This window comes from Lynx canadensis, chromosome B2 (assembly GCF_007474595.2).
Source record: "Lynx canadensis isolate LIC74 chromosome B2, mLynCan4.pri.v2, whole genome shotgun sequence".
Taxonomy (NCBI): Eukaryota; Metazoa; Chordata; class Mammalia; order Carnivora; family Felidae; genus Lynx; species Lynx canadensis.
This window is the reverse complement of record NC_044307.1, coordinates 137085863-137110198: the sequence shown is the minus strand read 5'-3', so window position 1 is coordinate 137110198 and position 24336 is coordinate 137085863. Positions and strand designations below refer to the sequence as shown.

The 24336-nt window shown below is 41.8% G+C and overlaps 1 protein-coding gene across 1 annotated transcript in view; it reads right to left on the bottom strand.

Moving 5' to 3' along the window:
• Positions 1-24336, bottom strand: part of CCDC170 (coiled-coil domain containing 170) — a 63502-nt gene that overhangs the window by 30770 nt on the left and 8396 nt on the right. The window contains exons 3-5 of the mRNA XM_030316600.1: positions 23864-24008; positions 18683-18868; positions 6514-6831 (exon numbers count right to left, since the gene is read on the bottom strand). Of these exons, the coding sequence (XP_030172460.1) occupies positions 6514-6831; positions 18683-18868; positions 23864-24008 (649 nt within the window). The remainder of the gene's footprint in view (positions 1-6513; positions 6832-18682; positions 18869-23863; positions 24009-24336) is intronic.

Here is a 24336-nt window from a genome sequence, read left to right as displayed (position 1 = left end):
CCCAGGCCTGTAATTCAATTAATTCTATGCTTCTGTGGGTGCTTGAAATCAAATATTTGATGGCAAGCTGCTTAGCACCACATCCAAGGAATTGTGTTCTCCAAGGAAATTTCAATTTTAATTACAGAATATGAGCCTCTGAGAACTCCTCATTTTGTACTTCCTACCATTGGCACTTACTAATAAGAGATGTGATCTCAATGCAAGAGAAAGGTATGCCTGTCTTGCTATAATATACAAAGTCACCTACAAAACAACAGCCATCAAACAACACCCCCAAGATACTGCCCGGGGGGAGGAGGGCTATTTAATGATATTATATTATACAAGGCAGAGCACATGATTCTGCGCAGTAGGAAATGTGTTTCACATTCGACTCCAAGTAGGAAGTGAGTCTTTCTACCTGGGAGTCCTTCAACACTTCTCCTACCCCATAGTTAACCTAACAAAGAGAATGAAACCAAAGAAAAAAGAGACACAGAAATCCTCAGCTGGAGAGATGGAGAACTGGGTAATCACTTAGCCACAGTCAGTACACTGAAGAAGGTCCCAGAGGAAAGCAAAGCCTGCCAGAGAAATTGATCAGGAAAGACTCCCATTTTGGGGGTGCATGGCTGGCTCAGTCGGGGGAGCATGCAACTCTTGATCTCAGGGTTGTGCGTTCCAGCCCCACATTGGGTGTAGAGATGACCTTTTTTTTTAATGTGTATTTTTGGGAGAGAAAGAGAGACACTGAGTGTAACGGGGGAGGGGCAGAGAGAGAGGGAGACACAGAATCCGAAGCAGGCTCCAGGCTCTGAGCTGTCAGCAGAGCCCGACACAGGGCTCGGACTCACGAACCATGAGATCAAGACCTGAGCTGAAGTCGGACACTTAACCGACTGAGCCACCCAGGCACCCCGGGTGTAGAGATTACTTAAAAAAAATAAAATCTGAAATGCACTAATGTGCAAATAGCCCGGTTACATTAAAAAAAAAAAAAAAAAAAAAAGCCTCCCATTTTGAGGATGACACCTCAGGCAATGGCTGAAAGTGTGAGTAAGGTAGTGATAATGACCCTGAAGAAAGAAGAGGACGTCCTGATGGAGACCAGACTGTGGCACGGGGTCTCTGGAGTCACACAGTCCCCGTCTCAAGTTCCCACTCTACTACTTAGCAGCATGTTAACTGAAGCAGGTAATCAACCTGTCTGAAACTTAGTGTCTTTGCTCTGACGATGAGATGATAATTTAGATAATTTGAGCAGCGCAGTATTTCACACCCGACTGAAGTTCAATGCACTGCATCCATTTTTACCATCAGTATTCCTACTCCAGTATGTTGGTTCAGTCACTCCCATGCTTCTGTCATAAAGCGTTAAAGGGGCCCTTCAGAAATTGTCCTAGATCGTGTTTCTCAAACCATCTGCAGCCCACAGAGCCTGTTTTTTAACTAAAAACCTTTCTGGGAAGGACAAATAAGGCACAATGTGCTATATCGAAGGTGACAAGGTTCCTCCCGCATCCTCACCCGGTGTGGACCCAAGAGTGCTCGACGAAACTTGACGGGTCAGCAGAGTATGACTTTTAAAACCACTGGTACGTAGACGGCTGAACCGTAAAGAAGCTGCAGACTCAAGATTCCGGTGTCCAGGAAGGAGCAAGCAGCTGGGAACCCCTCCATAGTCTACGTGTCCCAGAACTTAGCTTCATAAGCTTATTTTGGGTCTCAGTACATGTACGACCAATAGTTTTCAGAGCGATATTTACATAAACGTAGTCAAATAAATTAACATTCTAATCTGACTCGGTTCTCGGGAACATCAAATGCCAGCGCCTGGGTGAACATATGTGTCTCACCAAAACTGTGAAGTTGTGTTGTGTTTTCACACCGAGAACTCTGAAGAGTCAATAAGCTTTTCTTTTTTCTTTTTCCTCTTTTTCTTAGTATCATCTGTTAACATATCCCTAATATTCCGTGGGACAAAATGTGCCAGGGATTTCAACACGAGAGATGTAGGGAATCGAGGGAAAGGGAGAGGGATTATAATGAAGAAAACATACCTCACTTTTTTAAAAAAACAAAAACAAAAAGGCACTGAAGTAAATTATCCTTCAAAAACAAGGAGCCTGGTGTTGGGAAGCAAAGTCATAATGCCCTAAAAAATTTCAGTCACTTCCCAAGGACAAGTAGTTGTTGATTTCACCAGAGAGACACTTTTGCCCTAAGATTAAACTAAAGAAAGCACAAGGTTCTAAACTGAAGAAAGAACCACTTGGGTCACTTAAGGACCAGTGTCTTTTGGACATACAGCTCTTTTCTCATTAGTCAAGCTGTAATTTTCACTCAGGAAGTATATAAAATATGTTGTCAGGGACCAGGAATAAAACATCAATCAAATTCTCTTTCCTTATTATCGGTGTGTATGCTTTTTTTAGGGGGTGGAGAGGGACTGAGGGACAGAGAGAGAGAGAGAGAGAGAGAGAGAGAGAGAAGGGGAGGGAGAGAGAACCCCAAGCAGGCTCCACACTCAGCACAGAGCCCAACTGACACAAGGGTCATTCCCACAACCCTGGGATCATGAGCTGAGCTGAAACCAAGGGTCGGGCTCTCTCAACTGACTGAGCCACCCAGGTGCCCCATGTCGACTTTTGTTACAGGTTAAATTGGGTTCTCCATAAAAGAGGTATGTTCAAGTCCCCCAGTACCTCAGAATGTGACCTTATTTGGAAATACAGTCTTTACAGAGCTGGGCCCTAATGCAATATGGCTAGTGTGCTTATAAAAAAGGGAAAATGTGGACACGGAGACACATACAAATAGAAGGAAAATAATGTGAAGATGTAGAGAGAATGCCATTCATAAGCCAAGGACCGCCTGAGACTACCAGAAGCCAGGCAAGAGTCCTGGAACAGATTCTCCCTTATAGCCTCAGAAGAAGCCAACCTAGCCGACATCACGATTTTAGATTTACAGCCTCCAGAACTGGGAGACAATACAAACACACTTCTATTGTTTAAGCCACCAGGTTAGAGGCACTTTGTTATGGCCATCCTAGGAAATTACGACACTGTAGATGCCAGGAGAGCCAAAATCTCTATCTTTTCACTCTCCCAGGTGCCCCCATAGCTAGGTGTGACCATGTAACATAATTTGGGGCAATGAAATGACAGTGGAAGTCTGCCGAAGATTCTGGGTAAATGTTTGGTTTTGTGTATCGGGAGAATTAGGAACAAAGCAGAATGATCAGTTCAGATGAGGGAGCAGGGGGGTGTACAGCACGTCTCAGGTCCTTTAGGGCCTCAGGCTGGGTCCCCACAGCCCACCTGGAGCCACAGGACCAAGAAACACTCCAGTGGACAAAATAAACCCTTATGTGTGCCTAAAGAAGAACAAAAGAGCTGTCTAGATAATCGTTTGTAAGCCTGCATGAATTGTCTTCAATTTAGGAAATGACATAGAGATCAATCATGGTCCTGTCCTCTCTGTACATAATCACTTCTCATCCAGATGATGAGCTGGTTAGGAAACATCTAAAAGTAAGGAAGGGGTGCCTGGGTGGCTCAGTCGGTTAAGCGTCCGACTTCAGCTCAGGTCATGATCTTGCAGTCCATGAGTTCGAGCCCCACGATGGGCCCTGTGCTGACAGCTCAAAGCCTGGAGCCCGCTTCGGATTCTGTATCTCCCTCTCTCTCTGCCTCTGCCCCACTCATGGTCTATCTTTCTCACTCTCAAAAATGAATAAATGTTAAAAAAAAATTTTAAGTAAGGAAAAAAAATGTTTGCCTCAAAAACCTACACTAAAATCTGAAAATGTCACAACTTTCTGTCATTGTGCAAGACATCATTATTTCAAAAACACCTGTTACAAGTGTACTGAAATTTCAAGGCCAAACATCATCGAAACACTCATTTAGAATTCCTAGGAACCCAACAGCAGGACATTCCTTTAAGAGACTGGTTTCCAACCGGGGGTGATTTCATCCTCCAGGGACATTTGCCTGGAGACATCACTGGTTGTCACAAATTGAGAGGGAAAATAGTGGCATTGGTACCTACTGGGTAGAAGCCAGAGATGCTGTTAAATACCCTACAATGTACATACAAAGCAGCCCCATGACAAAGGATTATCCAGCCTGAAACGTCAATAGTGCCAAACTGAGAAACACTACCCCAAGAAACAGTAAAGCTTTTAAAAAGAGAATTTGACTTGGCTATAAGCAGAAAAGCCAGGAACAAGTAGAAGTGACTTACTGAAAGCGTGTGGGTGGTGTCCTGAATTCTACTGAGAACTGCAAATATAGGAGAGTAAAAATGAACAGCAACAGGGAAAATAAGAAAGGCAAGGTTCACAAAGTAGGAGTCTACATGAAGCGGCAAAATTTGCCAGGCCCGGCCTGAACCCACCACTGGGCCTTCGCATGGGTGTTATGCAACTGTTGAGTGTGTGTTTAAGCACGGCAGCTGGCAGGGGTGTATGGCCCCCTCAACAAACAGATTCATCAATCTGTAAAGCTCCCATTCTTTAGAAACATTTCTAAGACAATATATGAAATCCATTTTCTCCTGATTTTACTTGAAGATGAGTCACACAAGATGCCAGCTATACGCTTGATTTCGGGCTTTTAAATAGTGAGAACAGCTATTGAAAAAAATTACAGGGTAGAAAAGGCAGACAAAGGCACTAAAAAGACTCTGAATCATTCTGATTTTTATGGGGAGTAGGGGAAGGCATAGCCAGCTTAACCAATTTACATCATTTTGCTTCAGAAAATAAACATATACATCACGCTGACAATTTTATGCCATGCTTCACATGCTGAATTAAAATAGTTTCAGGAAAACATTTGGAAAACCAGAAGAGGGAAGCAATAAAATGAAATGGTTATGGACCATTAGCTACTGAAGTGCATCTCTTACTAGACAAGGTAAATAACTTAATGAAATTGTTCTCAGTCCTGGAAGTAATGTTCTTCTGCAATCCAGGACTAATCACAAGAAAAACGGAGTTACCCTCAGAGACCTGCACATTTTATATCCACAAAGAGAACCCTACACCTGGACAAAGGGGTCACCTGACTTGCTCCTAAGAGCACACACGAATTTTGGAGAATTTTTTTAAAGGGGATTGAAAATGTTTTATCATTAAAGGAAATTTTCAAATGCCACCCTGAACTCTGAGTTAGTGATGGCTCTAAGTATTTTAGAAACATCAAAAAAGGGAAAAATGCAATTTCTCCTTTGAACCAACATGCACTCACAGAGGTAGATCACAATGGAGTTACACCTAGAATTTGGATATTATTTACTTTAAAACCTCATTACTTAGGGCTTCAATAATTTGCATTTGATGGTAATTTAGTCAGGCTGAAGTTGACTCTGCTAAGCAAAGCTAGACAGTAAAGGAGAATTTTTTTTAAGTTTTTTAATTTATTTTGAGAGAGAGCGCGAGCAGGTGGGGAGGGAGACAGAATCCCAAGCAGGCTCCGTGCTGCACAGAGCAGGACGCAGGGCTCCATCTCATGAACCATGAGATTGTGACCTGAGATGAAATCAAGAGTCAAGTCGCCTAACCGACTGAGCCACCCAGGTGCCCCAAGGAGAATTATTAATAGTATAAACAAGATAGCAATATTAAACAAGCTTCAGTCATATATATGAATCCAAACATCTATCTCCGTTTGTTCAACAGGTTCCCTAAAAGACTGTTTCAGGCGCCAATGCATTATGAAGAGAAGGAGGGAGATGAGGAGAATCAAGGGTAGCGATAGTTAATATTTATCATCATTGTGTTCCCGGCACTGCATTAAGGACTTCAGAACAATCTTCTTTTTCATTTATTGCTTGCAACAAGCAATAACCTTATGGGGCAGATACTCTTACAGGCCCAGTAACCCTTGCGTGCAATTCCAAAATCCGAAAGTATCTGGAAACAGACAGCTTTTTTCATAACTCACTTGCTGATAAAGCTTGACCTGACCGGAGCTGGCAGAAAACCCTGACCCGAAGTGACACAAAGCTCTTCACAGTCCTGGTGTGTTCTGTGTGATGGATTTGTCACAGCTTCTGCTGCAGAATGATGAATCTGGTTCACTCTGGGGTGCTGCCTGAGACCCCACTGAGGAGGGATGTGTAAAAGAGAGCTTCCTCCATTACCGTTCCCTGTACTATTTCACCTTTCTAAACCCTGAAAAATTCTCAATTCAAAAACACATTGGGCCCCAAGGGGTTCAGATAAGGGGTGTGGCCCCTCAGCCCTCCCCGTCCAGCAGATGAGAACACAGAATCTCAAAGACAGGTTCTCAGGAGCCTGCCCATGGCACACCTGGAGTGAGCGAGTATTGCAGTAGAGACAGGATTCAGTACAGTCAGGTCTGACTCCAGAACCCCCATTGTCATTAGCTGTCATTTGAGTGACTCCCCAGGCTCCCTAACCATGACATACAGCTGAAAGTAATAAAAACCACACTTAAATGATACTTTCACTAACTCAGCAAACTACTGTCCTTAAGAATCTCAGAAGTCACCACTCACACTTTTCCTGCTCTCTCCCTGGCTGGTCATTTCTCGGATCCTTTCCAAAATAGCATCCTCTGTGGGCACAATCGTGCCCCTGTTGCCCCCGAGCAGCGCTGCGACTTTCTCCCTAAACGAGGAGTGCTGGTTTCTCGAGGCTGCCGTCGCATCCCGGCTGGCCTCCAAACTCTTCTCCAACTCGCAAGAGCTTTTCTTCAAGAGGCTCAGTTCCTGCTTCGAGGCATCCCAGACCCGCTGGCCAGCAAGCAGCCTTTCTTGGAAGAGCTTGACTTCCCTTTCAAGAGCCTCCTTTGTCTCTACAGCACTGAGCAGGTCCTGAAACAAGTACAGAAAGTGAAGACAGGTACCTTAGCAGCCACTGAGGGACACAAGCATTTGCTTTCCGTTTACCTTGCTTACTGACTTCACGGAGGTAGGATTAAATCACGACATTCCCTGTTTAACTGTAAATTCCCCACCATCTCTTCATAAAAATTGTAAATTTTAAAGGCTTAACATTAAAAAAGTTTTTAATTATTTTTTAATGTTTTTTTTTTTTTTTTGAGAGAGAGAGAGAGAGAGAGAGAGAGAGACAGGGACAGAGAGCAAGTGGAGGAAGGGGAGAGAGAGAGAGAGAGGGAGATACAGAATCCAAAGCAGGCTCCAGGCTCTGAGCTGTCAGCACAGAGCCGGACCCAGGGCTTGAACTTGTGAACTGCAAGATCATGACATGAACCGAAGTCAGACACTCAACCAACTGAGCCACCCAGGTACCCCAACATTAAAAATTGTTTAATTAAAAAAATTAAATTTTAAGGGCTCTGTCAGGTAAATTTAGGTGTCTAAAAAAAGAGAAGGGATAAAAAACCAGGGCCAAGAAAAGAAGGAAACTGGCATATAAGCCTTTTCTGTGTGAACCCCTGGAAAGACTTAACAAAAACAAGTTGTTGGCTAACATCTGGTAGAGGCAATCCATATTCAGAAAATGTTTACAGAATTATCTGCTGTAAAGTTTGATATACATGGAAATTGATTTTGAATAAACAGTAAACCCTCAGAGTCCTACCTACACTCTAAAATTGTTTGAATAAAGATGATTCCTTAATACTCTTTTAAATAATACAGTAGCATTTTCATAAAAACATCATTGCATAAAGGAGAATCAGATCTTGCTTTCAATATTCATTTACTGTGTATCTTCTTGTCTCATAAAACTGATAGAACCTGAAGAAAAGAGACAGAAATATCTATTTGGCGGGTGGGAGAAATAAAAGTAGAGGGAAATAAAGTACCATACTGAGAACAATAATTTAAAAAAAAAATTTTTAATGTTTATTTATTTTTGAGAGACGGAGACAGAGTGTGAGCAGGGGAGGGGCAGAGAGAGAGGGAGACACAGAATCCAAAGCAGGCTCCAGGCTCTGAGCTGTCAGCACACAGCCCAATGCAGGGCTAGAACCCACAAGCCGTGAGATCATGACCTGAGCTGAAGACAGATGCTTAACCGACTGAGCCACCCAGGTACCCCGAGAACAGTAATTTTAAAGAATATAATGTGTATTGTTAGGTTCACAAAAATAAAGGAAGGGCATAAGGGAGGCTACCTGTGTACCTACTTCTATTTACTATAATCCAGAATGGTACAAAGAGGCATAAAAAAAGGACAAGTTTAAAGTCATTTTTAAAAAATGGGGCGCCTGAGTGGCTCAGTCAGTTGAGCATCCAACTCTTGATTTTGGCTCAGGTCATGGTCCCAGGGTAGGCGGATCGAGCCCTGCATTGGGCCCCATGCTGAGCATGGAGCCTGGTTAAGATTCTCTCTTTCTGGGGTACCTGGGTGCCTCAGTCAGTTGAGTGTCCAACTTCGGCTCAGGTCATGATCTCGCGGTCCGTGAGTTCAAGCCCCATGTCGGGCTCTGTGCTGACAGCTCAGAGCCTGGAGCCTGCTTTGGATTCTGTGTCTCCCTCTCTCTCTGCCCCTCCCCCACTCTCTCTCTCTTTCAAAAATAAACATTAAAAAAAAAACAAGTTTTTAATACTATGTTAGAGTCAAAAACAACGAAAAGCGAACAGTATCTTTGAATAACAGATTCCACATCTAAACAGGCCAGCAGGCTACTAGTTAAAATGCACTCATCCATCTTGCATCAGAACTGGGCTTTTGAAAAGAATTTATCTCCACCAACAGCTTGAAGACAGGAAAGATGTTACTTCTTTACTTTTTATAAAAAAGAGAATATATTGTGGTTGGCTCCACAGCTCAGAGGTTAGAGCACCGGTCTTGTAAAAAAGAGACTATCTTACTTTTTTTTCCTTCTGATTTTTTAATCAAGGAAGTCTCCAGCAACAATTTGAAATAAAAGTCATTGAGTGGATAGGTAGTTAGAGAAGGCTGCCCTTTTCAGAGATGTAATGGCTAAACTAATTATGGATTATGGAACCTGTTTTGTGAGACACTTTGCTTCTCAAGGTCCTGGCAACAGCTTCGTTTCCCAGCTCCCTTTCGATTCTAGTCTTCCATAAGGAGAAGCTTCACTACTGCTAATTAAATTACAGCCCTTAAAGTAGAGTCAAGGGCACTTTATCACAAATACAATATTTTAAGACTTTACAGATTTCTTTCTCAGATAGTAATACAATAGCTGCTCCATTTGGATAACCAGTATCAGCGCTGGCGATAATAAATTAGAAACTACATGTTTTACTTAAAAACTACAATCTAGCATGTGGTTAGAAAACTGAAGTCCCAAATTCAGTGATACAGAGCTCTAAAAAAAAAAAAAACAAACCTCTAGAATGTTATATGTTGACTTTTATATTAAAAGAAAACCCCTAACGCAAAAGGGGAATTTCCATGACCGAGAGAGTGAGTGATATTTTTAACTAAGTACAAAAAGTTCTCAAAATACACAAAAAAACATATCAGACGCTTGAGTACTATAGACATACTGTCGGTGTGGAGTAGACTAACCAACCGGCAGCTTTCACCAAGAAGCCAATAAGCACAGTTAAAATATTCCAGCTATGAGGAACTTTTTTCCACCCCGATATCAGATTATTGTCTCCCTGCCCTCAAGACAAGAGCCAGTCCCTAACAAACCCAACACATGAAACTTCACGTCTGGTAAAAGTCAGAAAATTCATTTGTGATCATCAAATACAGGAGCGCATGTCAGCAGGCTGGATTTCTCTTCTGGACACGTTTCAGCCCAGCGAACTACATGCTGTTTCTCACATGAAGCGCAGGCCTTGGGAGCCAGTGACAGGGCCTTGGGGATGGCCGCTCCCTCGGCGCTCTGATTAAGCGCTTGAGGATTTCGGAGCACTGGGCTGATCTACTGGGAACAGATGTCCTCAGGCTGCAAATGCAATTACCTGTAGAGCTAGCAGAGAGAGAACTGGAGTGTGGTTGCATGGCTACCTCAAGGATACACTTGTGTAGTGTGACATCGGTATCACCGGCCAGGACCGGGGACTGCTGTCAGACTACACTGACACGCAGAGCAAGAAACAAGTGCTCTCTCTAAGCAAAATCAGGGCTGACCTCCACAGAGAAAATCACATTGGCAGACGAGGACAGGCCTTACAGAGACAGTGAGGGGATCTCTCTTTTTTTTTAATTTTTAATTGAGCTTTAGTCCTATTAATGCAAGAAATGAATAAGGACCCCTCCACAATTACTTTTAGCAAAAACAATTGTAAATAATATGATGAAGGTGTTTGAGTTAGCTTCCCAATTAAATGCATGTCTGCATCAATTCCCAATTAAATGCATTAAATAATAAAATCGTTCAAAGGTTTGTATTTATTTATTTTTATTGCAGAGAGAGAGAGAGAAGGGAAAGGGGCAGAGAGAAAGAGAGAGAATCTCAAGCAGACTCCATGCTCAGTGCAGAGCCCGATGCAGGGCTCAATCCCACAATCCTGGGATGATGACCTGAGCAGAAACCAAGAATCAGATGCTCAACTGACTGAGCCACCCAGGTGCCCCCAAAGGTTTGTTTTTAAAATACAATTGTCTCCTGTCTTAATCTTGCTGCCTACTATATGGATTTGCATATGCACAAGATCAAACTTCTTCTCAAAAATATATGACTAATTATCAACCTCTGGCTTGAGTTTAATTCATCCAACCCCAGACAAATTTTGCAAAATTAAAAACCAGTGGATTACATCTACCTACTGTAGTTAAATTTAACAAAAAAGCTCAGAAATTCTCCCAAAAAGGTGTTCTTATTCGTTATTGGTAGAAGTGTGAATAGGTGTAATTCTGATATAAATATCTAACAAAATAGGGGTGCCTGGGTGGCTCAGTCAGTTGAGCATCCGACTTTGGCTCAGGTCACGATCTCATGGTTCATGGGTTCGAGCCCCGCGTCAGGCTCTGTGCTGACAGCTCAGAGCCTGACCCTGCTTTGGATTCTGTGTCTCCCTCTCTCTCTGCTCCTCCCCCACTCACACTCTGTCTCTCTCTCTCTCTCAAAAATAAACATTAAAAAAAATTTTTTTAATCTAACAAAATAGAATATATGTAGGCCCTGTGGCCCTACAAGTCTAGTGTCAAGATTAGATCTGTAGGATAGACTACTAAATATGGAAAATTATGTACGTGCAAAGTTATTCCATTACAATACAGCAAAAGATTAGGTACTACACAAATATTCACTGCTATGTGATGGGTTAAACCAACATGAGACACCTGTACCATAGAACACTATGTAGTCTTAAAAAGAATTGAGTAAACTTTTTATGTACTGATATGGAAGACTCTCCAAGGTACAGTTAGTGAAAAAAGTAAGGTGCCTAATCAAGTGTCTAGTGCCATTTGTACCTACATAAACAGGATACCTCTCTAGAAACAAGCACAAGCAAGTGCCCATTTTGCTCATCTCTGGAGAAGGGACCTGTAGCTGGGGGGCATAAATGTAAGGAAGATATGACAGAACACTGACAACTATGAAAACACCCAGGAAATGCTGGTCCATGTAAAGTGCCGAGTCAATAGTGATAGAAACACACACACACACACACACACACACACACACACACACCCTAGGCTGTCCCAGTGGCATCATCAAACCTGGAAAATAATAAGAATTCAACTTAAGTTTGAAATTCTCATTATTGACAAACTCAATACAAGTTGACAATGAATTTAGCTGCTCGTGAGGCCGGCGTGTTCCTGGGCTTCACCACAGTACTGCAAACACTGTGCCCTGTAATGGTCAGATTGTACCTGGAGGACCATGGACAGTTCCCAGCTGGAAATTTTAAGAGGGACATTGTCAAAATGGAATGGATTCAGCATCCCATGGTGGGATTAGACCCATAATAAAAATATTTATGTACTCATGTTATTTTAAGTGCTGTTTTAATTTATTTTAAATGCATAGACTGAATCTAAAGTCAAAGTTTTAGAAGACTTTGGAAGACTTAATTATAGTTACAGAACACAACATAAGTATTACAAACCTTGACAACATAAATACAATAATAAAATAAAACTGGGAAGAGAGGGGAGTAAAAAAGCAGGAGACATTACATTCCTTCTACACTCTAGCAGAAAGTCTAAAAATACTATCTCACGTTGGTGAATCAGAAACAGAAATGTATCCCTTTTAAGTCTCAACAGTAACTATCAGAAGCTAAAATAGGAATGGCCCTCAAGGAATCTATTCCTGAAATCATTGTTGCACTATATGCTAACTTGGATGTAAATTTAAAAAAAAAATTAAATAAAAATTAAAAATAAATAAAATTTTTAAAAAGTAAATAAAGCAGGAATGCCCCATTGAGGCTGGAAGGAGAGAGGGTTTTAAATTTTACTTCAGAGTCTTAGGAATGGTTTATTTTTTATAATCTGAGCAGATATTATTTTAGTGCTTATTTTCTTTTTAATTCCTCACTCAGAGGCTAGAACTCTCCCAAACTAACAGATGATAAGAAATAAGATTCAAAGTTTGAAAGATACAGGCTGTTTAGCCAAAAGAAAAGACTTAGAAATCCATAACAATTGTCTTTAAAAGCTTGAAAGTTAGCCATAAGAAAGAGACTTCAGTTTATTCTATGAAGTTTCATTAAGAGAGAACCAGAATAGGATGTGAATTATGGGGATTCTGACCCTGACTTGCTACAATGAAGAACTGTGAAACAACTGAACTATACAGAGAACATGGACCTCCTTGTTCAGTAGTGAATTCCTTGTCTCTGGAGGAGTTCAAGGGGAGCCTGGAAACTAGCTAGACACTAACATTTTAATTTTTTTTTAATGTTTTATTTATTTTTAAGACAGAGGGAGACAGAGCATGAGTGGGGATGGGGCAGAGAGAGAGGGAGACACAGAATCTGAAGCAGGCTCCAGGCTCTGAGCTGTCAGCACAGAACCCGATGCAGGGCTCCAACTCACGAACTGTGAGATCATGACCTGAGCCGAAGTCGGATGCTCAACCGACTGAGCCACCCAGGCGCCCCCAGACACTGACATTTTAAATTTTTTTTTCTTTTTTTCAACGTTTTTATTTATTTTTTTTTGGGACAGAGAGAGACAGAGCATGAACGGGGGAGGGGCAGAGAGAGAGGGAGACACAGAATCGGAAACAGGCTCCAGGCTCCGAGCCATCAGCCCAGAGCCCGACGCGGGGCTCGAACTCACGGACCGCGAGATCGTGACCTGGCTGAAGTCGGACGCTTAACCGACTGCGCCACCCAGGCGCCCCGACACTGACATTTTAAAGATGATTCTGAAATAAATAAACGTTGAAAAAAAAAATTTAAAAAGGGGTGCCTGGGTGGCGCAGTCGGTTAAGCGTCCGACTTCAGCCAGGTCACGATCTCGCGGTCCGTGAGTTCGAGCCCCGCGTCGGGCTCTGGGCTGATGGCTCGGAGCCTGGAGCCTGTTTCCGATTCTGTGTCTCCCTCTCTCTCTGCCCCTCCCCCGTTCATGCTCTGTCTCTCTCTGTCCCAAAAATAAATAAACGTTGAAAAAAAAAAATTAAAAAAAAAAAAAAAAAAAAAAAAAGATGATTCTGATTTCACACAGAGAGTTACATGATCTAGATTCTAAAAGACCTCCGGGTCACTTCCAACATCATAATTCTAGGATTGTGAAGAGATCTTCAATTTCTTTAGTAATTTATCCTACCTAGTAAGTCCTTACTTCCAGAAACTTATTTCCATATGCCTATACTCTTAAAATAATGTTACGTTTCTTTGGATCCCTGAGTAAAAGTAAATAACTGGAAAAAGAAATAAAAACACTGAGCATTGGGGCACCTGGGTGGCGCAGTCGGTTAAGCGTCCGACTTCAGCCAGGTCACGATCTCGCGGTCCGTGAGTTCGAGCCCCGCGTCGGGCTCTGGGCTGATGGCTCGGAGCCTGGAGCCTGTTTCCGATTCTGTGTCTCCCTCTCTCTCTGCCCCTCCCCCGTTCATGCTCTGTCTCTCTCTGTCCCAAAAATAAATAAACGTTGAAAAAAAAAAATTAAAAAAAAAAAAAAAAAAAAAAAAAAAAAAAGATGATTCTGATTTCACACAGAGAGTTACATGATCTAGATTCTAAAAGACCTCCGGGTCACTTCCAACATCATAATTCTAGGATTGTGAAGAGATCTTCAATTTCTTTAGTAATTTATCCTACCTAGTAAGTCCTTACTTCCAGAAACTTATTTCCATATGCCTATACTCTTAAAATAATGTTACGTTTCTTTGGATCCCTGAGTAAAAGTAAATAACTGGAAAAAGAAATAAAAACACTGAGCATTGGGGCACCTGGGTGGCGCAGTCGGTTAAGCGTCCGACTTCAGCCAGGTCACGATCTCGCGGTCCGTGAGTTCGAGCCCCGCGTCGGGCTCTGGGCTGATGGCTCAGAGCCTGGAGCCTGTTTCCGATTCTGTGTCTCCCTCTCTCTCTGCCCCTCCCCCGTTCATGCTCTGTCTCTCTCTGTCCCAAAAATAAATAAACGTTGAAAAAAAAAAAATTTAAAAAAAAAACAAAACAAAAAAAAAACACTGAGCATCTTCAGGTGATGGGCATGTCCTGAGTACTTCATGTATATCATTCAATGCTAAAACTAATTGTAAGAGATAGGTCCTTAAATTATTTTTCTATTTTACAGACAAAAAAACTGAGGTTCAAGGAGGTAAGGTTGTATGCCTCAGATCACATAGTCAAATGATTCTGGAGCCTGGATAAAAACCTGAGAGCCTAGCCTCATAACCACTCCACTCCCTGTTTACTGTCTCATGCTGTTCTCTCTTACATTTACTGCTTTAGGGTAACACACCAGAGAAGCAGAGGGGACATCCTTCCAAACCAGACCTGCCTAATTCCAAAACCAATATTCTTTCTTAGCTTCAGTTCTAGCTACCAGAATTAAAAGAAAATGTGAACAGTGTGAAGAAAAAGGCGCTGTCTGAAATCCCATATGTAAATTTAATTTCTGACCCACTGAGCTGAACTTGTACAGTCTATGGGAAACGTATGTGTAGCTTGTGTAGGTAAAGTGCCTATGTCTTTCAACACTGAATTATTTCAAAATAACCAAAAGAAAAGGTGCCAATCTTTGACAGTTGTTAAAACATACTTCAATACTAACTACTAAAGATTTTTAAAGAATATAATTTCCACATATGTAATAAATCACCTGGACTTTTATTTGGGAAATTTTTTTATAAAGTAACCTAAATAGAGTAATTAAGAAAGTCAGAAAAATTGAGTTTGGTAAAAACAGCACCACAGCCGGTGGAAACCACTCCTTCTGCAGTCATTCTGGGCTTCGCTAATAAAGTAAGTTTCCTACCTCAAAAACAGAGCTTTAGAAAGCATTATGAAGATTCTTCCTGAGGCCATTAATGTGTCAGCAAAACCACTAGTCAGTATTTTTCAGCAGTAAATCTTTGGAGTCATAATCCTATGAATGAGCACTTTATTAAAGACCTCAAGTTTTTTTACTGTCCGTATTTTTTTTTACAATTTTTATTATTTTGGCAGGAACTTCATCCCAAAATGAATGTGTTTCCAAGCCTGAACAACATTGCATCATTTACAAGTTAAGATACATATAAGAAAAGGAATAAGTTCTGTTTTTCTGATGTGCTCTTATAACACATTTTCATTTCCTACTGCTAATCTTCAGGTGTGCATTTTCATAAATAAATATTAAATTCTTCCTAATTTTCAAGGCTTGATAATTTAACAATTACTATTTGTGATTGAAGTTATTCATTCACTGAGGAAATCTGCATAACTACAAATTGTTGTAGTTCCACTGACAAATAAGTTTTAGCATCAGACTGGTATGCAGGATATAGCTGTGAATATACACGTAAAGGGATTATTGTTAACAGCATAATAATTTAATGACCCAAATCCCAGCTTTGCTACTTAATAGCTATGTGAACTTGAGCAAAGTACATAACTTCTTTGAGCACTTAGCACGACTATGCTAATGGTAAGTGATGTATAAACAGTGACTATTATACTATATTGCTGATAGTATTACAGTAAAAAATCTGTAAAAAAAAAAAAAAAAAGGGGGGGGGGGGTGGGTGCCTGGGTGGCTCAGTCAGTTGAGCGCCTAACTCTTGATTTTGGCTCAGATCATCATCCCAAGGTTGTGGGATCGAGCCTTGTGTCAGGCTCTGTACTGAGCATGCAGCCTGCTTAAGATTCTTTTTCTCTCTCTCTCTCCTTTCCTCCCTCTCTCTCTCGCTCTCTAGGCACGCCTGGGTGGTTCAGTTGGTTAAGCGCCAACTGTGGCTCAGGTCATGATCTCACAGTTCATGGGTTCGAGCCCCACATCAGACAGTGCTGACAGCTCAGAGTCTGGAGCCTGCTTTCGATCCTGTGTCTCCCTCTCTCTCTGCCCCCTCCCCCGCTCACGTTCTGTCTCTGTCTCTCTCTCTCTCAAAAATAAAGTAAACATTAAAAAAAAATGTCTCTTTCTCTCTGTCCCCCCTCCGCTCCTCCCCCACTCCCACTCAAATGCTCTCCCTCCTCTCCCTCTCTCTAAAGTTAAATAAATAAATAAATAAATAAATAAATAAATAAATAAAGTAAGAAACCTGAGAGACTTAAACTTCACTCAGAAGTCTTACTGGTAGGTAAGAGATTAAAAGCGTAATTTTGAAATAATTTTTTATATATTGAAAGACAAAGCAGCAAGTAAGTAAATATTACGATTAAGATTCAAAACATACTACTATAAAACAAAAGATATTTTAAAAACTCTAAATATCACTTTTAATTTAAAATACCAGTATCACTTTATTACTAAAACATACTTCTAGCTCTGTCCACTGAAAGAAATGACATCCCAACAGCAATGAGCACACCGAAAGCCTAACTCTTGGCTTTCCGCACCATCCTCCAGTAAAAGGCACCAAAGCTCCCTAAAGAATAGGTTGATTGTAGTTCTGTGGTCTGAAAGACCCTAAGATGTCCTGTGTTCTGTCAGAAAAAGCAAGGAAATGTTAAAAGACTAAAGGGATGAGGTTCAAGGTCACCGAGACCATCCTGAAGGGGCTGCTGCTGCTGGGCCAATTCAGTGAATTTGGAGCACCAAAAAAAATAAAAATAAATAGTCACTGACTATAACGATAAGTAAATAAAAATCCATGTGTCCACAGAACTGAAAAGAAAAGGAATAAAAAGCTTTTCTTTACAGAAGAATGCCAGCTAATAAGCAAAAGGAGTGGTAAGATTAGAATATTACCTTTTTGCCACCCCTGAGGTAATTAATCCAGGCAAGAATCAACGACGATAACACCACTTGGTAAAGTCAGTGGGGAACAGAAATAACCTGCCAATTATCAGAACTAATCTACCCAGAGATAGCTTACTTAACTGCAAAAGAAAAAAACGTACCTTTATGCTACAAAGAGCAGTGTCAGCAACAAGGAACGATCTAGCATTCATTACTTGCCTGTGATACGAAGTATACACCTTCACCTTTGAACTACCCTTGCCGAAAATATTTAACCTGAATCCAATCCAGTCATTACCTAATTTTAAACCACATCTCCTTTATCACTTGTCTTCTATGCATTTTGTTAACTGATTGCACTGGCTCACTTTCACTTGTGAAAACTCATCGTTATTATCAATCCCATGATCAGTTTCTTTGTCACAAAAATATAAAAATATAATTGAAGGGTTCTATAATGTTAAAAAGCATATAGTATTTATTTGCATGCTCAAACAAGTTTTAGGTAATTTGAAGAGATCAAGCAATTCATTGTGTAAATAAAGGGTCAGAATTAAGAGATGCTTCCTTTTAACGGTCTCTCTCTAGATAATACCTACAAACCTTGACCCCGCAAGGATACCTCTAGGGTTTTGTCTTACTGATACATTCTCATGCATGACAATATAAGATTATTCATAGCAACCTTGTTTATAATAGTGCGTGGTATATTACCATTTTGTGTTAAAAATAAAAAGAGAAAAATATAATGTAGAGCATGCTTCCATTTGTATTAAAATTAAATAAAAAAAGAGTGCCTGTGTGGCCCAGTCAGTTGAGCGTCCAACTCTTGATTTTGGCTCAGGTCCTGATCTGGAGGTTCGTGCGATCGAGCTCATGACCAGGTCTACACTAACAGCTCCCTGTTTCAGATATTCTCTCTCTCTCTCTTCCCCTCCCCTACTCACTCACTCTGTCTCTCTCAAATTAAATAAATTTTAAAAACTAAATAAAAAGAACACGTATATACGTGTATATAGAATATTTCTAGAAAAGTATATAAAAAATTGTTAACAGGGGTTGCCTCTGCGAACAACTGGGTGGCCAGAGGCAGTGGGTGCAGGGAAGACTTTCCCCATACACCCTTATGTCCATTTAGAATTTTGAACTTCAGAATGTTGACGCATTACCTATTTGTTCAAAAAAAAATGAATGTTTGAATTTTTAAGATCCTTAGAGTCTAACTAAAGTAGGGCACATTCTCTGTAAACTCTACGTTTAAATGTGTCGTATTTCTTTTTTTTTTTTCTAATTAGACAAAAATGCGTATCAAATGGCCCATTCAGGTCACTGAGTCCCGTGCTGCCCCCCCACCCCCAGCCCGCCTGCTGACAGCAGCCCTTTGAAACTGTGGCCAGTAATGCTAGTGTGCTCGCCCACATCTGGTTTTCAATTTCTGCTTCGTAAACACCATCACAGATGCACACGCACACTTCACATACTGTACCTGGCCCAGTTTGTCTTTCTCTTCAGTGCAGGAGGCAGCTTTTTTCTGCGCTCTGTTTACTTCTGAAACCAGCCTCATGATGGTTTCTCTGCTAGCTTTTGCTTCCATCTCATGGACATTTACAGTCTCTTCAAGAGTAACGATTTGTCCTTTTACAAATGCATTTTCCTTGCACAGTTCTCTAAGCTGAAGAGGAAGCAATTACAGTTGTCCTGTAAAAATGAACAATTTGAAACCACTTCCTCTAAGCACCTCTGATCTACATACCCCACTGACTGCGTTATCGAGACTAGTGCAAGCAGGGTCCCTCCATCCACTCAAAGGAGCACATTTTCAAAAGCAGCCTCTAACACTGTTGTTATGAGCAGACCCACAGATCAAATTAAAATTAATCAAGAGATAGCTACAGGGCAACACGGAGGACAGTCCTGCCAAATGCTTCCCAACAGAGCGAGTGACAGAGTAAGCATCAGCAAGCCCCTGGCTTCAGTAATCTGGGGGAGCTGATATTCTACAGAGATTACAGTAGGTGAGGAAGCAAGGGAATTCTATTCTGCCCCTGTCTCATGGCACCAACTGCCTCCAAGGCACTACCTGGCACGGGGGGTGGGGGGTGGGGGGGACCCTACGGAGATGAAAGCAGGATTCTCTTTTGAAAAAGAAAATCCTTCTAATTAATATCAGCATAGAAAAATCTGGAATAACACGCTCAAACAGTGGCTATCATTGGGATTAGGAGAACTTTTCACTCTGTGTTGTTGTGCATTTGGGTTGTTAGCTGGAAGCATTAATAAGATTTGTAAGATGTATGAGGAGGGAAAATGAAATCAGACAGGATCTTGGCCCCGAGGAACAAGCCCCCCACCCCACCCCACCCCCCTCTGCAGAGCTCAGTGGGTAAGTCCCTGAGGACGCCCATAGGAAGGGCTGAGACTTCACACTCCCGAGTCAGCATTTGTGTTAGGGCTCTGGGGGGGGGAGGGGGGGAAGTGACCCATCCTTAAGCCTCAGAGCTTTGTCAACGTGGTGCCCTGCTCCCACCCCAGGGCTGTTTCCTCTTTCCTGAGGGAATACTGTTCCGCCTGTGTGTACGCTCAGTCCCCAACAGCTTCCAAAAGTCCCACCTCAGAGGGGCGCTCCTTGGTCAGTCTACTACACTAGCCTCCCACACCTCTAACCTGCTTCCCTCTGTATCTCCACATCCCGACTGGTTTTTTGTCACCTTTTCCTACATGGCAGAATACTAGATATTTATTTCCCCCTCATCTTTATCTCACAATAACGAAAGCTCTAGGAGAGCACAGATTCAGTCTTATCTCATTCACTGCCGCACCACCAGCGCCCAGAACCGTGCCTAGCATATAGTAGTCACTCACTAAATATCTGCGAAATGGACAAATGCCAAATAAGTCTCCTTGGAATGCCTCCTTGGTTTCCTGGGAGTGTACATGCACATCAGGAGAGCTTTAAAAATGAGAAAGTGGAGGCACCTGGGTGGTGCACTCGGTTAAGCATCTGACTCGATCTCAGCTCAGGTCATGATGTCACAGTTCATGAGTTCAAGTCTCACATCAGGCTCTGCGCTGATGGTGCAGAGACTGCTTGGGATTCTGGCTCTCCTTCTCTGTGCCCCTCCCCCAGATGTGTGCGTGCAAATAAATACATAAACTTTAAAAGCCAAAATAAACAAATAAACTTAAAAGAAAAATAAAAGTGAGGACACAGCTTTGAAACTGAAGGAGTGCTTTTGTCCCACTTCTCAGGGGAACACCTCGTGAGTGTTGATCAAAACAGCAACCTTTGTGCACCTTGTCCAGTGATTTTTTTTTAAATACCTGCTCACGTATTGGGGATGCTAAAGCCCTAGGATCCCAATATGTGTTTTAAAATACAGTTTCTATCACTCTTTGGGTATGGTGAGGCCAACAGATCCGGAGAGAGCTGCCGCTGAAAAAGAGTCTGTTGCTCAGTGCTCAAGAAGAGGGGGCAGGCCACACCACACGAGGCCACACGGGGAACAGCCAGGTCAGTCAGGAGACACAGAGAAGCAACAGATAACAGGGGCAAGTCTTTGTGGCAGTTTCCACAGGAAGGAATGAGCAAGGTGGGGTACGCAGGCTTGGGATTGGCTAGTTTGAATAACAGCAGGAGCGCAGGGGCTGTCCCCACTTGTCTGGTGCCCAGCCCCGCGGTGATTAGGGAAGGGGGGCAGTGGCCCAGAGGGTAGAGCCTGAGAGAGCAAAGGGCTGGGATGTGGGAGTGGTTGGTTTGCACAGGAAAACCATGCTCCCAGGAGCCTCTTTTACGAGGAACTGGTTAACCCCGGGAGACAGTCTCTCCTGGGTCAGCAAGGCCCCACATGTCAAAGCATCTGGAAAACAGAAAATCATAAGGCATAATGAATGCAGCACTGACACCCGGATTAGCACCTGGAGACAGTCTCTGATGTGAGGAAAGGGGGTCATGAAAGGAGTTTTTTCATTCTCTTTGCTTCTCCCTATCACTTGGCTTTAAAAATAATCCCCCAAATGACCCTGCACAGGGGACTTTGACATCCAGGCTCCCGGTCACAGGTGAGCAACCGGGAGGGGGAAGAGATGTGCCCAGCATCCTGGAGCTCATCGGGTGCACTCTAGGCCTGGACTATCGAAACCCATCGGTGAAGAGGAACACTTCCCGAAGGAAAATAAGATTATTCTGCAGCTGTCAGCCAGTGCAGTTGGGAAGCTTATTCCTACAACTTTGAGGCATGGTCTTTAAGACTGGCAGCATGGGGGCACCTGGGGGCGTCAGTTGGTTAAGTGTCCGACTCTTGGTTTTGGCTCAGGTCATGGTCTCATGGTCTGTGGGTCAGAGCCCTAAGTCAGGCTCTGCACTGACAGCGAGGAGCCTGCTTGGGATTCTCTGTCTCCCTCTCTCTCAGCCCCTCCCCCACTTATGCCCACGTGTGCTCTCTGTAAAAAATAAATAAACTTAATTTTAAAAAGTGGGCAGATGGGGTGCCTGGGTGGCTCAGTCGGTTAAGCAACTGACTTCAGCTCAGGTCATGAATTCATGGTTCCTGGGTTCGAGCCCCACATCCGGCTCTGTGCCAACAGCTCAGAGCCTGGAGCCTGCTTTGGATTCTGTGTCTCCCTCTCTCTCTGCCCCTCCCCCACTTGTGTTCTGCCTCTCTCTCTCAAAAATAAATTTAAAAATGTAAAAAGAAATATTTTTAAATGGGCAGAGGACCTGAATAGCCGTTTTTCCGAAGATGACCATCAGACCCATGAAAAGATGTTCAACATCATGAATTATCCAGGGAATACAAATCAAAGGCACAATGAGATTTCACTTTACATCCATCAGAATGGCTAATATCAAAATGATAAAAAATAACTATTGGTGAGGATGTGGAGAAAAAGGAACACTTGTGCACCATGGGTGGGCATGTAAATTGGTGCAGTCACTGTGGAAAAACAGTCTGGAGGTTCCTCAAAAAATTAAAAATAGATTTACCATATGACCTAGGATTCCACTTCTCAGTATTTATTCCCCCAAAATAAAAACACTATTTAAAAACATATATGTACCCATATGTACACTGAAGCATTATTTACAATAACCAAGAGAGGGAAACAACCTAAGTGTCCATCAACAGATGAATAAAGATGTGAGACTATATAAATGTATAATATTATATATCATATAATAGAATAATAATTCTAGTATATATATAATAGACTACTACTCAGCCATAAAAGAGAATGAAATTTTGCCATTTGTGACAGCATGGATGGACTTAGAGCGTATTATACTAAGTGAAATAAGTCAGAGAAAGACAAATACTCTGATTTCACTTACATGTGGAATCTAAAAAACAGAACACATGAACAAACAAAACAAAAAGGCTCATGTATATGGAGAACAGAATGGTTGCTACCAACGGGGAGGGGATTGGGGGGATGGTGAAATGGGTAAAAGGGGGTGAGAGGTACAGACTTCCAGCTGTGAAATGAATAGGTCATAGAGATGTGGAGTGAAGTAAGGTGACTACAGTCAATGGTATTTAGTACATATTTGAAAACTGCAGGCAAGCAGATCTTGAAAGTTCTCATCACAAGAAAAAAATAATAAAATTTCTGTAGCTTTTTCTGGTGACAGATGGGGACGAGATTTACTATGGTGATCATTTCACAATGTATATAAGTATCGAATCATTAGGCTGTACATCTGGAACTAATATAATATTGCATGTCAGTTACACCTCAATTTTAATGAAAAAAGATTGGCTGCAAGGAAATCTGTGAGGAAGCAAGGATATGTAAGGTGTGAAATGAGCAAAGATATGGCGAGAGCCCCAACACTTTCAGGTGCCCTAATGAATCACTATGTGCCAAGTGAATTATTCACTTGATAGAACTAATTTAATCTTACTCATAACCTACTATTAAAGTAGGATTTTTATTATTTGATTTCAACAAAAATTTAAAAAGTACTTTAGAACTAATCTTGGGGCGCCTGGGTGGCTCAGTCGGTTAAGCGGCCGACTTCGGCTCAGGTCATGATCTCGTGGTCCGTGAGTTCGAGCCCCGCATCGGGCTCTGTGCTGACAGCTCAGAGACTGGAGCCTGTTTCAGATTCTGTGTCTCCCTCTCTCTGACCCTTCCCCGTTCATGCTCTGTCTCTCTCTGTCTCAAAAATAAATAAACGTTAATAAAAAAAAAATTAAAAAAAAAAAAGAACTAATCTTAACCTTCTACTCAAGAAGTATCCCAAAAATGACACAGTTGGTTTTGGTTTTGGTTTTGTGTGTGTGTGTGTGTGTGTGTGTGTGTGTGTGTGTGTATGTGTGTGTGTGTGTGTGTGTGTGTGTGTTTCTGTCTGTAACTAAAAATACTCTCCCCCAAAATACATTGTTAAAATGAATAATTAATCGTATTTGGCAACCTGAACATATTTTAGACAAAACAATTAATCCTTTGTGGAGGGCAAGTAATCCCAAATAATGTTAGAAAGGATTGTGGAACTGAGTCAGAGAGGTGATTAAGGTTTATCTCAGGTCACACAGTCAAGTAATGCTATACTTGGGCTACTGTTCCATTCTCCTATCACCCCCACACTCTACCACAACGTTTCCTTTCATGGCACGTGTCAGAATGACCGCTACATTTATCTTCTTTTTCATGTGCATACAAACACCTTTAGAATTAAATCTTCATCTGACGCCTTTTCATTCCTCTTGTCCGGATCTAAGCAGTCACAAAGTTGAGCTAGAAATTCTTCATGTCTCCTGCAATTCTTTGAGACTTGCTTCTTATTCTCCTCATTTTCCTTTAAACACTTTCTATAGGGCAAATTAACAAATAAGTCAAGTTTTAACGCCACACGAGAGATCATTCATCAAAGTTCAAAACTTAAGTTCTCTATAATCCTATCACCATTTTCAACACAATACAGTTTCCCAGACACAGAGCACATCGTTGTCATGCAAGCCCCATAAGGGAAGGAGAAAAGTGAAAAACATCCTGGGTATCTACGCTTTGCAGAAATGTAGAAAAATCTTCATAGCATCTTAGATCTAGTAACAGCAAAGGAAACAGACTCTCTGCCTCTTGTCCTCCACCATTTAGGATTTGCAGAAGCAGCAATAAATCTCTAGATCACACATGGAT